At 38.5% G+C, this 15,434-nt stretch overlaps 1 protein-coding gene across 3 annotated transcripts in view; it reads left to right on the top strand.

Annotated features, from left to right (window-relative positions):
• The window catches only part of LOC115209786 (chromatin complexes subunit BAP18), a 48,734-nt gene that overhangs the window by 7,694 nt on the left and 25,606 nt on the right, over positions 1 to 15,434 (top strand). For all 3 annotated transcript variants that reach the window (XM_029778312.2, XM_036501614.1, XM_029778313.2), the window contains exon 2: positions 3,170 to 3,264. In XM_029778312.2, the coding sequence (XP_029634172.1) occupies positions 3,170 to 3,264 (95 nt within the window). The remainder of the gene's footprint in view (positions 1 to 3,169; positions 3,265 to 15,434) is intronic.

Genomic DNA, 15,434 nt, shown 5'->3' with positions numbered 1-15,434 from the left:
AATTCGAGAAGCAAGCAGTTGTAACCTGGACAGGATAACGCGAGCAGAGATCTTTCCAACAGTGCTTAGAAGAGATATTCCACGGTAATTGTTACAATCACCATGGTCACCTTTGTTTTTGTAAAGCGTAATGATGTTTGCATCCCGTATATCCTGAGGGACTGTACCCTCTTTCCAGTACTGACACAGAAGCTCATGAAGGTGCCGAAGCAGGATGGTGTTTTTGCCGGTTTTGATGATCTCTAAGGGGATGCCCGTCTTTTCCCAGAGCCTTGTTACTTGCTAGGGGGTCAATAACCTTGGTGAGCTCTGCTTTAGATGGCAGACTGTCAAGTTTGCACATGACTGGCAAGATCTTGACACCCTCGATTGCAGCCTCAGCTACCGTGGTCTCCCGTGAGTAGAGATCCTGGTAGTACTCCACCCATCTATCCATTTGCTTGCTTTGGTCCTTGATGAGATCTCCAGTAGTTGATTCCAGAGGAGCTGACTTGATTGCGGATGGACCGAGGGCCTTCTTCAAACCGGCATACATCCCTCATGTGTCGCCACTGTCAGCAGCTGACTGGATACTCTGACAGATTTCCTGCCAATACCTATTTGCACAGCGTCTGGCAGTCAGTTGGGTTTTATTTCTTGCCTTTCTGAGTTCTTCGAGTGACTTTGTAGAAGAATCACTCTTGTATTGCATCAGAGCTGCACGCTTTGCTTTGATAACTGTTTCTAGCTCTGAGAGCCCAGCACTGAACCAATCTGGGTTTTGCCTTTCTCTCATGCCGAAAGTATCTATTGATGTGGTATAGAAAGCTTCCCTGATATAATTCCACCCTACTTTCAGCAGAGGAGGTTGAGCAGCTACTGAAGGCAACCTTGATAGAAAATGCAAAACATTGTCGCAGTGTAGGGTCCGAGGTTCTGGCAGTGTTAATACGTGGTCAGCCCATTTTCTGAGAGTGATGGACTTTTTTAGGCAGAATCCTCACCCTGCTTCTTATTAGTGAATGATCTGTGTCAATCCGCGCTGTGGTAACTATGGGTCAGTTGAACAGAATTCAGAAAGGATCTTCGTGTAATGATGAGATCCAGCTGATGGCAGTGGTGAGATCTTGGATGTCTCCAAGATGCCTTGTGGTATGTCTTGTTGGTAAAGAATGTGTTGGTGATGCACAAGTTATGTTATGTGCAAAATTCAAGTAGTCTCTGACCATTGTCATTCATGTTGCCAATACCAAAACACATACACTTACATATATACATGCATATATATACGATTGATTTGTTTCAGTTCTTGTCTATAAAATCTACACACACACACACACACACACACACACACACACACACACACAAAGATAAATTGATAGATACAACTGAGTGAGCAATCCACTGACAAGGCATTGATTGAGCAGGGCCATGTATATATATATATATATACTCTTTTTCTTGTGATTTGCCTGCCTTCCTACATATTAGGACTTTGGTTTTAGCTAGGTTGATTTTAAGGCCCTTTGATTCTAATCCTTGTCTCCACACTTGAAACTTTGCCTCTAGTTCTGATAGTGACTCAGTAATTAGAGCAAGGTCATCAGCATATAGGAGCTCCCAGGGGCATCCTGTCTTGAATTCCTCCGTTATTGCCTGGAGGACTATGATAAATAGGAGGGGGCTGAGGACTGAACCTTGGTGGACCCCTACCTCTACAATACACATATACATACACATAAATATACATACAAGTGTGTGATCTCTCTCTATATAAATGGCAGTTTGTCTGTCTGTGTGTCTGTCAGGTTGTACCCTCATCCTGACCACGGCTTTCAACTGATTCTGATGAAACTTGACTCACACATAGCCCAATGTCATAATTCAAAACTAACGCAGCGAAAATTTTGAATAGTTCCCCCAGTTCTGGAAAAAATTGATAAATTCGACATGGAGTTGAGAATCTAAGCTTTTTATTTGCAACACATTTTCTGTTGTAGTTTTCACAACTTGCAATCGATTTTCACCATGGTGAAGCTTAATGTTACCCTAAGAAACTTAATTCTGACGTTAGTTTTCCATGCAATACCTTACCATCAGAAAAAATCGATAAAATCATGCCATTTTGGAAAATCGCGTTCAGATTCAAGATGACATATTTTCGACAATATCTTTAATAAATTGGCAGGAATTTTTTAAAAATTCACAGCGAGCATCATGTCTGCTCCAGGGGCTCTTACATACCCGGGCAATGCCGGGCTATGCTGCTAGCTAGGAATATGCATGTGTCGGACTGTATGTACACAAAACTCTTTGACTGAGTATGTTTTCCCTCTAACTTTTCTTCTTCTTCGACTTTCTTTTTCATCAAAGCAGTTATGAAAGCGAAAACTGATCCGGGTCGTTTTATCTAAACAGGAAAGCAAGATTTCCACATTCACATTTTGAATTTTTGTGTTTCTGCAGTCTTGTTTGCATTTTATTCATTCCCTAACTAGACAGGCATATAACAACATTGCAGCCAACACTCAAGATCTTTAATGAGACACAACTTTACTGATGTACCTGATGAGACCCAAACTGCAAAATATATCCAACACATGTCGAACAGAGTCCCACACATAAAGTACAATGGCCCAGTGGTTAGGGCAGCAGACTCGCGGTCGTAGGATCGCGGTTTCGATTCCCAGACCGGGCGTTGTGAGTGTTTATTGAGCGAAAACACCTAAAGCTCCACGAGGCTCCGGCAGGGGATGGTGGAGATCCCTGCTGTACTCTTTCACCACAACTTTCTCTCACTCTTACTTCCTGTTTCTGTTGTACCTGTATATCAAGGGGCCGGCCTTGTCACACTCTGTGTCACGCTGAATATCCCCGAGAACTACGTTAAGGGTACACGTGTCTGTGGAGTGCTCAGCCACTTACACGTTAATTTCACGAGCAGGCTGTTCCGTGGATCGGATCAACCGGAACCCTCATCGTCGTAACCGACGGAGTGCTTCCAAAAGAATGGTGTAAACACCTATCATAATCTGGTCAAGCTGAGTGATGTGTACAATGCAATGGCTGTAGCAGAGTTTGATCTTAATGATCAGAGGCCTAATGTCTTAACTTTAATTACTGTTTGAATTAGCTCACTCTACATTTTCTGTTGTGTATTGAAGATTCTCTTTTTATTTTTTATTTTCAGGTTGGGGAGATTTTCACTGCTGCTGGGGCGGCATTCAGTAGGTTAGGAGAGCTGACCATGTCTCTCCATCCAACAGCTGAACCAAACCCTGCCAGGTCTGTTATTGTAATTATTATTGTCTTAATTACCGTGATCATCATCATTGCTATTGTTATCATTATCGTCTGATCTATTCCTTATCCACCACCTGGTAACATTCATCAAGCTATTATGTCATCATTTTGTTATATAATTTTTCAAATGAATTCTTTTTATACTTCAAATCAATAGTGTTTGTCTATATTCATGCCATTGAGCTCTTCTATTTCTCTTCAACCTATCATTTATTCAATTTAGCATGACTTTCTTTTACTGACAGAAGTATTCTAAGATACCTATTTCTTTATTACCCACAAGGGGCTAAACACAGAGGGGACAAACAAGGACAGACATAGGTATTAAGTCGATTACATCGACCCCAGTGCTTAACTGGTACTTAATTTATCGACCCCGAAAGGATGAAAGGTAAAGTCGACCTCGGCGGAATTTGAAATCACAACGTAACGCAGACGAAATACCGCTAAGCATTTCGCCCGGCCTGCTAACGTTCTTGGGTTGGTAGCCAAAGTTGACAAAGAATGAACTTAGTGACATGGCACCACAACATACTCATAACTTGCTAGGTAAATGATACTCTTCCTCTGATGCAATTAAAAGTATCTACGGAGAGCTGAATGTTAGTTTTAGCATCATCTATATATATAAAACTGTAGTTGTGTGAGTGTCTGTCCCCTTCGATTTAGATTCCTAACTACTCCCACATTTTGCGGTGCAGTTTAACCAAACTCGGGTATCTTATAGTCGTGATTCATATCGAGCCCGTCTGGGTATTAGCGCGCGTCTATGATGAGTCTACGATTTTAAAAATAATTTAACATCATTTCTTATTCCATTTTAATGCATAACTTTTCGTGTGTCGATGGCGGCGGAGTTGGCGTCCATGGTCACACCTGCACCTGTTTGCTTCTCCCCCTTCTTCCCTCCCTCGTGAAGCTGTGGGGAAGGGAGTGTAAGGAAATCAACGTCGTAATGCGTTGTCAAGGAGACCAGCGTTCTTTTAGAACAACGACTTCATGGCTTGAAGACACCAAAACAGAAAATGTCTACGATGAGTCAACGATTTAAAAAAAAATTTACCATAATTTTTTTTCCATTTTTAATGCATTTTTTTGCTATTTTTTGGCTATAACTCTCTAAAAATACTTATATAGTTATTTCCCTTACAAACCCGAGCAATGCCGGGCGATACTGCTAGTTTTATATAAAAGTATTTATGTTAAGTTAGTCTACTTTTACTTTGAAGGTTACTGCTAGTAACTACTTTTATGATGAATGATAACATTATTTCTGCTCTTCAAAGCTGATTTTAACAAATCTTATCTTTATTTTATTGAATTGGTGTGGAAGAGACTTAACCCTTTTAACATTTTTATATTTTAACTAGCAGTATCGCCCGGCGTTGCTCGGGTTTGTAAGGGAAATAACTATATAAGCATTTTTAGAGAGTTATAGCCCAAAAATAGCAAAAAAATGCATTAAAAATGGAATAAAAAATGATGGTAATTTTTTTTAAATCGTTGACTCATCGTAGACATTTTTAGAGAGTTACTTCCCTTATATAATAGCGAAAAAATGCATTAAAATGGAAAAAATGATGGTAAATTTTTTTTAAATCGTAGACTCATCGTAGACGCGTGCTAATACCCAGAAGGGCTCGATATGAATCACGACTATAAGATACCCGGTTTTGGTTAAACTGCACCGCAAAATGTGGGAGTAGTTAGGAATCTAAATCGTAGGAGACAGACACACAACTTCAATTTTATATATAAAGATTTGTGCAACAACTAAAACATTCGGTTGTGCAAATTATTTGCACGGGAAACCTTCCCTGTGTGGCGTGTTTCCCGATTTTGTAGAATTTGCTTTCGGGCTTACTTAGCCATTTCTGTTTTGGTGTCTTCAAGCCATGAGGTCGTTGTTCTAAAAGAACGCTGGTCTCCTTGACAACGCTTTACGACGTTGATTTCCTTATACTCCCTTCCCCACAGCTTCACGAGGGAGGGAAAAAAATATGCGTTAAAATGGAAAAAAATTATGGTAAATTATTTTTTAAATTGTAGACTCATCGTAGACGCGCGCTAATACCCAGATGGGCTCGATATGAATCACGACTATAAGATACCCGAATTTGGTTAAACTGCACCGCAAAATGTGGGAGTAGTTAGGAATCTAAATCGAAGGGGACAGACACTCCCACAACTTCACTTTTATATATATAGATATTTTACCTATTTTATGTTCAGAAGGACAAGTTATATTTCTCACACCTACCCTACAATGTTATTCTACAAATAAATACATCATGAAAATCTCAAAGCTCTGAGATAATGCATGATTAATTAAAAACAATGTGAATGAGAAAGCATTGCATTTGACCGAATAATCTGAATGTTAGAGTGTTAATCATAGTGACTTTTACTTGAATCATTAAATAATCAGCATTCATTCTTTGTCATTAAACAGCATTGGATTGGTATTTGTCTTACATCTTGTAATTGTGATCCTTTAAATTTGCATTAAAAAGTTATAAATATTTCAGTAGGGACGTTATTCTAGAATACTAATAAAATATTAGCACAGCTTTAACCCTTTAGTGTTCACATTATTCTACCAAAATTAATGCTTTTTCATTCACATTGTTTTGAACTAATCAGGCATTATCTTGTAGCTTTGAGATTTTGATGAGGTAGCTGTTAATTTTTAAAATGATATTGTAGGGTTGGTGTGAGAGACCAGATCTGGCCATTTTGAACATAAAACAGGCAGAATACTTTTGGCCGGATATGGCCGGTTTAAATGCTAATGGGTTAATTTGTCCTCATACATCAGTGAAATCATTAATTTTGTTGCTTGTGATAAATGTACTCTTTCCTGTTTCCAGATAGTTGATAAAATAAAACAGCAGTTAAGTAGTTATATCCCTATAATGCATTGGAGAGGTAAAGGGAATTATGGTAGAAAACTTTTATTACAAGACACAAGTTGGCTATATGGTAACTAGTTTGCTTCCCAACCACATAGTTCTGTTTGTGCCACTGCAGGCCACTCTTGGGCTGGCCAGAGCCTTGTAAGTGGATTCGGTAAATGAAAACTGAAACCTATTATGTGTGTGTGTCCGTGTTTATGTCCCTATAACTTACCAAAAGAATAAGTATCAGGCTAAAAAAAAAATTATAATTCTGGTGTTGATTCATTTGACTAAAAATTCAAGGTGGTACCCCAGCATGGCCCTGTCTAATGACTGAAACAACTGAAAAAAAGTATTTAGATAACAATTACATTAATAAATAATAGATTTCAGGATAATACTATTACCTATTTCATAATGATGGATGGGTAGTGATTTAGTTAACCTAAATAAGATATGAACTTAGAGCCCCCAGTCATCAAACTAGATACAAATTATGTAATTCAACTTGTTTACTAGTGAATCATTTACTTGTTGAGTTAAGTTATTGGTCTCGTCATCAAAGAGTTGTTATCTCATTTTGTTAGTGTCTCTGGTAAATTCTCAACTCCTAATTATTCACTGCTTCTAACTATAAATATACCATGGTGAGGTATATGCTATCTAATTGTAAATGTATACTCATAAGAGTGTTGAAAAAATAACAAGTGTTCCTGTGTCATTTCTCAAAATCACTCTATGAAGACAGTTTGCAATGGTGTCTCCATGAAACTGGTAGTTTGCAGAATATTATGTACTTGCATTATGTTAACTACCCAATGAGGAATGAGATCCAGTATGCAGGGTTTCTTTTTGTTCCAGTTCGTGGTAGTCCAATATTTTGCCCATATACTACACAATTATTACTGCTATTGGAGGCGCAATGGCCCAGTGGTTTGGGCAGCGGACTCGCGGTCATAGGATCGCGGTTTCGATTCCCAGACCGGGCGTTGTGAGTGTTTATTGAGCGAAAACACCTAAAAGCTCCACGACGCTCCGGCAGGGGATGGTGGTGATCCCTGCTGTACTCTTTCACCACAACTTTCTCTCACTCTTACTTCCTGTTTCTGTTGTACCTGTATTTCAAGGGGCCAGCCTTGTCACTCTCTGTGTCACGCTGAATATCCCCGAGAACTACGTTAAGGGTACACGTGTCTGTGGAGTGCTCAGCCACTTACACGTTAATTTCACGAGCAGGCTGTTCCATTGATTCGGATCAACCGGAACCCTCATCGTCATAACCGACGGAGTGCTTCCACCATTACTGCTATAAATTTCTCACTCTGCAGAAAGAGGGATGCTGGAAATAATTTTAATTTCATATTTTTGTGTGATAAAGAAAATATAATTTGTAAACAAGATAACTTTTTCTATTAGCCTCAACTTCAGAGATAAAATATTTTGTAATATTTATGTCTAATATTTTTCAGTTTGTTTAATTTCTGATCATCATTGGGTATCTTATTCCTGGATAGTACCAGACCGGGTTTCGTTGTAACTGTATTATTTTGATAGTAATGTTGGCTTAGTGCTTATGATAATCTACTGATTCAGAGATAAGGAATTCAAACCTCATTTTATTCTTAGCTTTTCAAATATTCGTTGAAGACATGACTGGTTTTGAAACTACTATTGCACTGTGACTGTAACATAAGCTGTTAATTTTCAGGCTGTCATGTATGTATGTTGCACTATATCAGGTCAAGTTGAAGCTACCTCTCAAGTCCATCATCATCGTTTAGCGTCCGCTTTCCATGCTAGCATGGGTTGGACGGTTCTACTGGGGTCTGTGAAGCCAGAAGGCTTCATCAGGCCCAGTCAAATCTGGCAGTGTTTCTACGGCTGGATGCCCTTCCTAACGCCAACCACTCCAAGAGTGTAGTGGGTGCTTTTTACGTGCCACCCGCACAGGTGCCAGACAGAGCTGGCAAACGGCCACGAACGGATGGTGCCTTTTATGTGCCACCGGCACGAGGGCCAGGCGAGGCTGGCAACGGACACGAAACGGGGCGGTGCTGGCAACGGTCGCGAAACAGAAGGTTCTCTTACATGCTACCGGCACTGGTAACACATCTGCAATTTCCATTGATCGATTTCGATTGGAAAAGCAAGGCTCTTAACCATGCTTGAAGATTCGAAAGACAGGCAGAAAATGGAAAATATGGAAAATCCAGGAGGTGAGGGATGCAGCCTTACAATCAGAGAAATAATGGGATATATTGAAGCCAATAGGCAAGGACTGTGCATAACAGAACTGCAATGGTGGTTAGAGGCCAGGAGAGAATTGAGGAGGGATCTGATTCTGCAGAAGATGAAAAGGGAAGAGAATGCCATGTACAGTAGAACGAAGAGGGCCAATGGAGGATGTAGAAAGGTGCACTCCAGAATCGTCTTAGCTGGAAATACTTGTGGCATAACGACACCTCTTGGAATAAGTTTTTATCTTCAGATTTGTCTTTGATCTCCTTTCAAACATGAACCTAGTGAAGTAGGGCAAATCAGATAATCCTGTGTGCCCACTCTGTTGAAGTAGATAGACAAGGGAACATGTTCTAAGCTCCTGGAAGAGTAGAACTAACCCAAAGAAGATACACTGGGAGGCACTGTTCACATAATTAGTATGGCAAGAGTAGAACCAGAATCTCTTTCAACATTTTACATGGCAGGAGGTAGCAAATCATGACCAGGAACACATGCCATACGAGACACAAGAATGAACCCTTCTGAGTAGTGTGAATGACTGGGATTGCTCAGCAGACTTTCCAGGATCAACAAAACAAACAGAAATCACCAGAAAGGGTGGTGTCATCGTCATCATCATCGTTTAATGTCTGTTTTCCATGCTAGCATGGGTTGGACGGTTCAACCGGGGACCTGGGAAGCCAGAAGGCTGCACCAGGCTCCGGTCTTATCTGCCAATGTTTCTACAGCTGGATGCCCTTACTAACGCCAACCACTCCGTGAGTGTAGTGGGTGTTTTTTACGTGCCACCTGCACTGGTGCCGGGCAAGGCTGGCATCGGCCACTGTCAGATTGGTGCATTTTACGTGCCACCGGCACGGAAGCCAGTCGAGGCGGCACTGGTTTCGGCCACGATTCGGAGATGTGAGTTCAGATATTGTATTCCATTCCAGTTCATCAAAGCAACTGATTTTGATTGAACTCACGTTGCTGTTTGAAAGTGCACTAGAAGAATATATGTTCAAGCCTGTAAAACACACCAGTCTGACCAACATCTTGGGGGAAGCAAACTTTCAGGTCAAGGTTGTTGCTATAGAGGTTGGAGCCAGAAGTTTTGTGATTAAATCTGCTTATCATCTTAATCTCTAGGAAGAACAAGACAAAAGCCCTAAAGGCAATATCAGAGACAGCAGAGAGAATTTCCAGCTAAATTTGGCTGAAGAGGAACAAAAACGACCTCAATACTGAAATGGTGTCTAAAGCCAGCTAGAGACGACGATCTCCTGGGGCTATAGAGCTACAGTAACACCCCCTCCCCTATGTGGTTAGCCATGTTAAGATGGCTTCTATACTTTACATAAAAAATATTGTGAAGATATTTTTTATGTAAAGTATAGAAGCCATCTTAACATGGCTAACCACATAGGGGAGGGGGTGTTACTGTAGCTCTATAGCCCCAGGAGATCGTCGTCTCTAGCTGGCTTTAGACACCATTTCAGTGCCCTTGAAGTATTTGCAAAGGGAGGCCATCCCTTCCTCGCAAGCCTGAGTGATACGCTCGGACTAGTTTCGGGATTTTTGTCCCTTGTCAACGGGCGGTAACCACCAGGTCACGATGAAAGAGAAGGCCGCCTTGCAAATATATAAGAGTTTTTCTAGTGACGTCTGCCACTGATTTCGAATAATTTTAATTACAAATTTTAATTACAAATCAAACAGGTAAGATGCATTAAGAATTTCAATTTTAGTGTTTATCCATAATATTATTGCTTTTACACCTGTTGATTAAATTTACCGTCCCATAAAAGTCAAATTCAATCAGCAAGATCAGCTAAAATTACATAACTATAAACCTGCATGTAAAAAATTAACTAAGTTACAAGCAAATATTTTGGACACCCCCTTTGAACCTGAATAATTCAGAATAACATGAGCAAATAAGCATTAAATTTTACAGATTAAACTGAGCACTAAAGGGTTAACTGCACAAGTCTGATATCCAAGTGACTGAAAAGTGTCAGTACCCAGAAATCATGATCTGATATATTTGGAGCTATGTCCTTTTAGTTGGATAATCTTCAGTACAAATGTGTGTGTGTGTGTGTATGTACACAAACACATATACACAAGATGTATATATATGTATACATTGATGTTTGTTTTTATGTTCAGTTATAATAAAAATAATTTTATATTAATCTGATGGGCTATTCTATATTTTCATAGAGTACAAATTTATCATTCTCATAAAAGGATGTTTTTATCTGACTTTGAAGTTAAGGCAAGTTAAGCCTTCATCGGACTGCAGTATGATGATGACTTAGCTGGCCATAACTTTAAAGTCACTGTGAACAACATTCTTGGATAAAAATAGTAAATATATGTGTATATGTATGAATATATATATATGCAATTACAGCGTGGAAGGTGTTTATAAGCCATTTAAGAAACACACAAAAGCCGTTCGATTCACTTCAACATTTAAGTTTAATTTGTCAAAATATTTTCGTCGCTAAAATCCGCGACCTGTTCACTGACAAAAATCCGGATTTTTGTCAGTGAACAGGTCGCGGTCTTATAGCGGCGAAAATATTTTGACAAATTAAACTTAAATGTTGAAGTGAATTGAACGGCTTTTGTGTGTTTCTTAAATGGCTTATAAACACCTTCCACGCTGCAATTGTTTTCGTTTCAGCACACGATCTCAGATCAAATTACTTGCTATGCGAGTACATCTCCTATATATATATATGAATATATGTATAAATATATATGTGTAAATCACAAAACCTATTCTTTCCACCTTTCCTAAGTGTTAAACTAATACGTTCCATGTGTTTGTGCGTTTGTTATTTTTAATGCTCAAATGTTTGTTCAAGTTTTAATTCAATTTGACTATATATGTGTGTATATATAGGTATGTGTGTGTATATATAGATTAGAGGCAGATATTCTCTGTATAGAATACTCTTTGTAGTGCTCAAGAAATTTGAACTTGAGCAGGTAGAGGAGGAGTAAATGTAAGGACAAGCAATTTAGGCTGGTCGACACACAAAAAATATTAAATATATTTAATACAAAAAATGTACATATAAAAAAGTCTGACTTACACAGAATAGAAATGATATCAGGAATTAAAGGGGTTGAGTGGTAGTTTTATGAGTTCAACAGCTGTTTCTGGGGGCTTGGTGGTGCAAATTAATGATTGTAACTTGATTCTATCAACAGATAATGACAGCCTCCATCTTCAGGGAGGAATTTTACATTTGAGGTGTTGACAGAATGGAGAGAGAGAAATAAAAAACCCAAAAGGAATATGTATATATATATATAGAGAGAGAGAGAGAGATGTGTGTGTGTGTGTGAAGAAGTGCCACTCCCAAAGTGTTGAAGGAATCCGGGATAGAGGTAGACCCAGGAAGACATGGGATGAGGTGGTCAAGCATGACCTTTGAACGAAAGACCGAGACCTCTGGAAATATGCTGTGACTGCGAAGACCCGACAAATGAAGTGAGTTCATGGCTCGCAGGACGGCCTGCTGTGCTGACCTCGGATTGTAGGGCGACCTGCTGTGCTTGGGGAAACCTATTGAGTCAAGTACATCAATATCAAAATAAAAATCAAATGGATAGTGTAGTTGTGGTGCCCGTGGCACGTTGGGCCTCACAGTGGAAATGATGAAAGACCGAGATCTGAGATATGCTGAAGTCAGTTCATGGCTCGCCGGACGGCCTGCTGTGGTAACCTTGGATTGTAGAGTGACCCGCTGTGTTTGAGGAGACCTATTGAGTCAAGTACATCAACATCAAAATAAAAATCATGAAAATTGTAGTCATGATACTCGTGCCAGTGGCACGTAAAATGCACTGTCCAAGCGTGGCTGATACCAGCGCTGCCTGACTGGCATCCGTGTCAGTGACACGTAAAAGACACCAACTGATCATGGATGTTTGCCAGCCTCCTCTGGTCCCTATGCCGATGGCACATAAAAAGCACCCACTACACTCACTGAGTGGTTGGCATTAGGAAGGGCATCCAGCTGTAGAAACTCTGCCAGATCAAGACTGGAGCCTGGTGCAACCTCCTGGCTTCCCAGACCCCGGTTGAACCGTACAACCCATGTTAGCAAGGAAAATGGACGTTAAACGATGATGATGATATATATATGTGAGTGTGTATATATATGTATGTATAGATATGTATATATATATATAGATACGTAATAGAAATATGTTACAAAAAGAAAATAGAAACTACACAAGGAAATGTAAGGGGAAAGTAAGAAGAAAAACAAGCGAAAATGCACATTGGAAGTAAAAAAAGGTAAAGGCTTTTTATGAAAAGTAACGATAGATATACACAATTACTTGAACTGAGGTAGGAATAAAAATAATAAAGGTCATTATTGTGAATTGTTAAAGAGATTCAAAAGCATACGGGTTTCGTAAATTTACTACTCATTGCTTTGAATACACAGCAATTAATGAACTGTGTCAGTTTTACTAGTCACTGAGTAAAAAGATTATGTGTAAGGGAGGTAAGTAGTTCAGGATTTGGTGCAATTAGGGTAGATATAGATCTGTACTGTGTATGGGATGTATGGGGGTTATTGGTATTAATTGAAAGGTGGCGAGCTGGCAGAAACGTTAGCACGCCGGGCGAAATGCTTAGCGGTATTTCGTCTGTGTTACGTTGTGAGTTCAAATTCCGCCGAGGTCGACTTTGCCTTTCATCCTTTCGGGGTCAATAAATTAAGTACCAGTTACGCACTGGGGTCGATGTAATCGACTTAATACCTATGTCTGTCCTTGTTTAGCCCCTTGTGGGTAATAAAGAAATAGGTATTAATTGAAAGGTTAGTAGTGTTCTGTATTATGTTATGTGTTCATATTGAGTTGGGGAAGATATTTATTGATGAAAGTTGCCTCTTTATTCATTCTTTGTTGTACTGAGGTGTTCTGCGAACATTGATAGAAAGGGGAAATTAGGATTAAGATTCCTATCACACCTTTCTATGTGTTCACTGACCTGTAACTGTCTGTATTGTGGGTGGCGGATTTGTTCTTTGTGGATAGTGGTTCTTCGACGGAGTGATATTCCTGTTTGGCCAATATAATTATTACCACACCCTAAACATGTAATGGCATAGATTAGATTTTCCGAGGCACAGGAGAAATTTGATTTGATCTTAAATATTTCACCTTGTTTAAAGTGGAACTCTGAACCCTCCAAAGGGGGGGGGGGCATGTACCACAGTTAGGTCAACCACATTTTTTCGCTTTTGATTCTGTTGTTAATGGATATAGTCTTGCGCTGGTTAATATTTTCTTCAGTGATTTAGGTTGCATTTTGCTTTTGATAATTTTGTATGAGCTTAAAATTTTGTTCATTGTTTTATCTCCTGTGAAGATGGGAATATTTTGGGTGCTAATATTGAAAGCTTCGTTGCTTCTAAGGTTATATGTGGAGATGTACGGGAGTATTTTTAAGTCTGGTTTAGTATTTCAGTTGACTTCCCTTAATGTTCGTATATCTATTTCCATAGCTTGTTTATAGATATGTATATATAGATATGTATATATATAGATATGTATATATAGATATATATACGTATGTATATAGATATATATATGTATGTATATTTATGTATACGTGTGTGTCTATATATACATATGTGTATAGATATGTGTATATTTATGTATACGTGTGTGTCTATATATACATATGTGTATAGATATGTGTATATTTATGTACATCTGTGTGTGTATATATGTATGTATATATATATATATATATATATATATATATATGTATATGTGTGTGTGTGTGTAGGTATATATATATTTATTTCTATTAACATGTCTGTTTGATGAGTGTTGTTATTTATATCTTTTCTGATGAGATTGATGCATTGCTGGCCATGATTTATCCTGTTGGACATTTTTGGAGTGCATCTGTCAAAACATACGTAGAAGACTTCAGGGTATAAATGGTTTAACATCCCAAGCATTCCTCTCCTTATTCAATTTTCCTATATTTGTATATATGTGTATGTGTGTGTGTGTATATAAATATATGTATAGATGTATATATATATATATATATATATATATATATATATATATATATATATATATATATATATATATAGATGTATATGTGTATATAGATGTGTGTGTATATATAGATAGATAGATAGATAGATGTATATGTGTATATAGATGTATATGTTTTATAGATGTATGTGTGTGTGTGTATAGATGTGTATATAGATTATATATATATATATATAAGAAAAAAGGGGACAGGCAACAGGTTGCTTGACCACATACCGAAAAAGTAGAAATAGCAGTCAAGAATGCTTATTTCTATTTTCCACAAGTGGGGCTCTACCAGTAAATAATTGTGGTCTTTTTTTAAAAACCATTATAGAAATTATTTACTCTTATTATATATATATATATATATATATATATATATATTATATATATATATATATAATATATATATATATATAATATATATATATATAGGAGTGGCTGTGTGGTTCCGGGTTCAGTCCCACTGCGTGGCATCTTGGGCAAGTGTCTTCTACTATAGCCTCGGGCCGACCAAAGCCTTGTGAGTGGATTTGGTAGACTGAAACTGAAAGAAGCCCGTCGTATATATGTATATATATATATATGTGTGTGTTTGCGTGTCTGTGTTTGTTCCCCTAGCATTGCTTGACAACCGATGCTGGTGTGTTTACGTCCCCGTCACTTAGCGGTTTGGCAAAAAAGAGACCGATAGAATAAGTACTGGGCTTACAAAGAATAAGTCCCGGGGTCGAGTTGCTCGATTAAAGGCGGTGCTCCAGCATGGCCGCAGTCAAATGACTGATACAAGTAAAAGAGTAAAAGAGAGAGAGAATATATATATATATATATATATATATATAGAGAGAGAGAGAGAGAGATGTATATATAAATTGACACAAAAAGTTTCAGTTTTTCATGTGCTGTTCGTTTACCCCTTTCTTCTAACCTATACTG

This window comes from Octopus sinensis, linkage group LG3 (genome assembly GCF_006345805.1).
Source record: "Octopus sinensis linkage group LG3, ASM634580v1, whole genome shotgun sequence".
NCBI classification, from domain to species: domain Eukaryota; kingdom Metazoa; phylum Mollusca; class Cephalopoda; order Octopoda; family Octopodidae; genus Octopus; species Octopus sinensis.
This window is presented reverse-complemented; position numbering and strand designations above follow the sequence as displayed.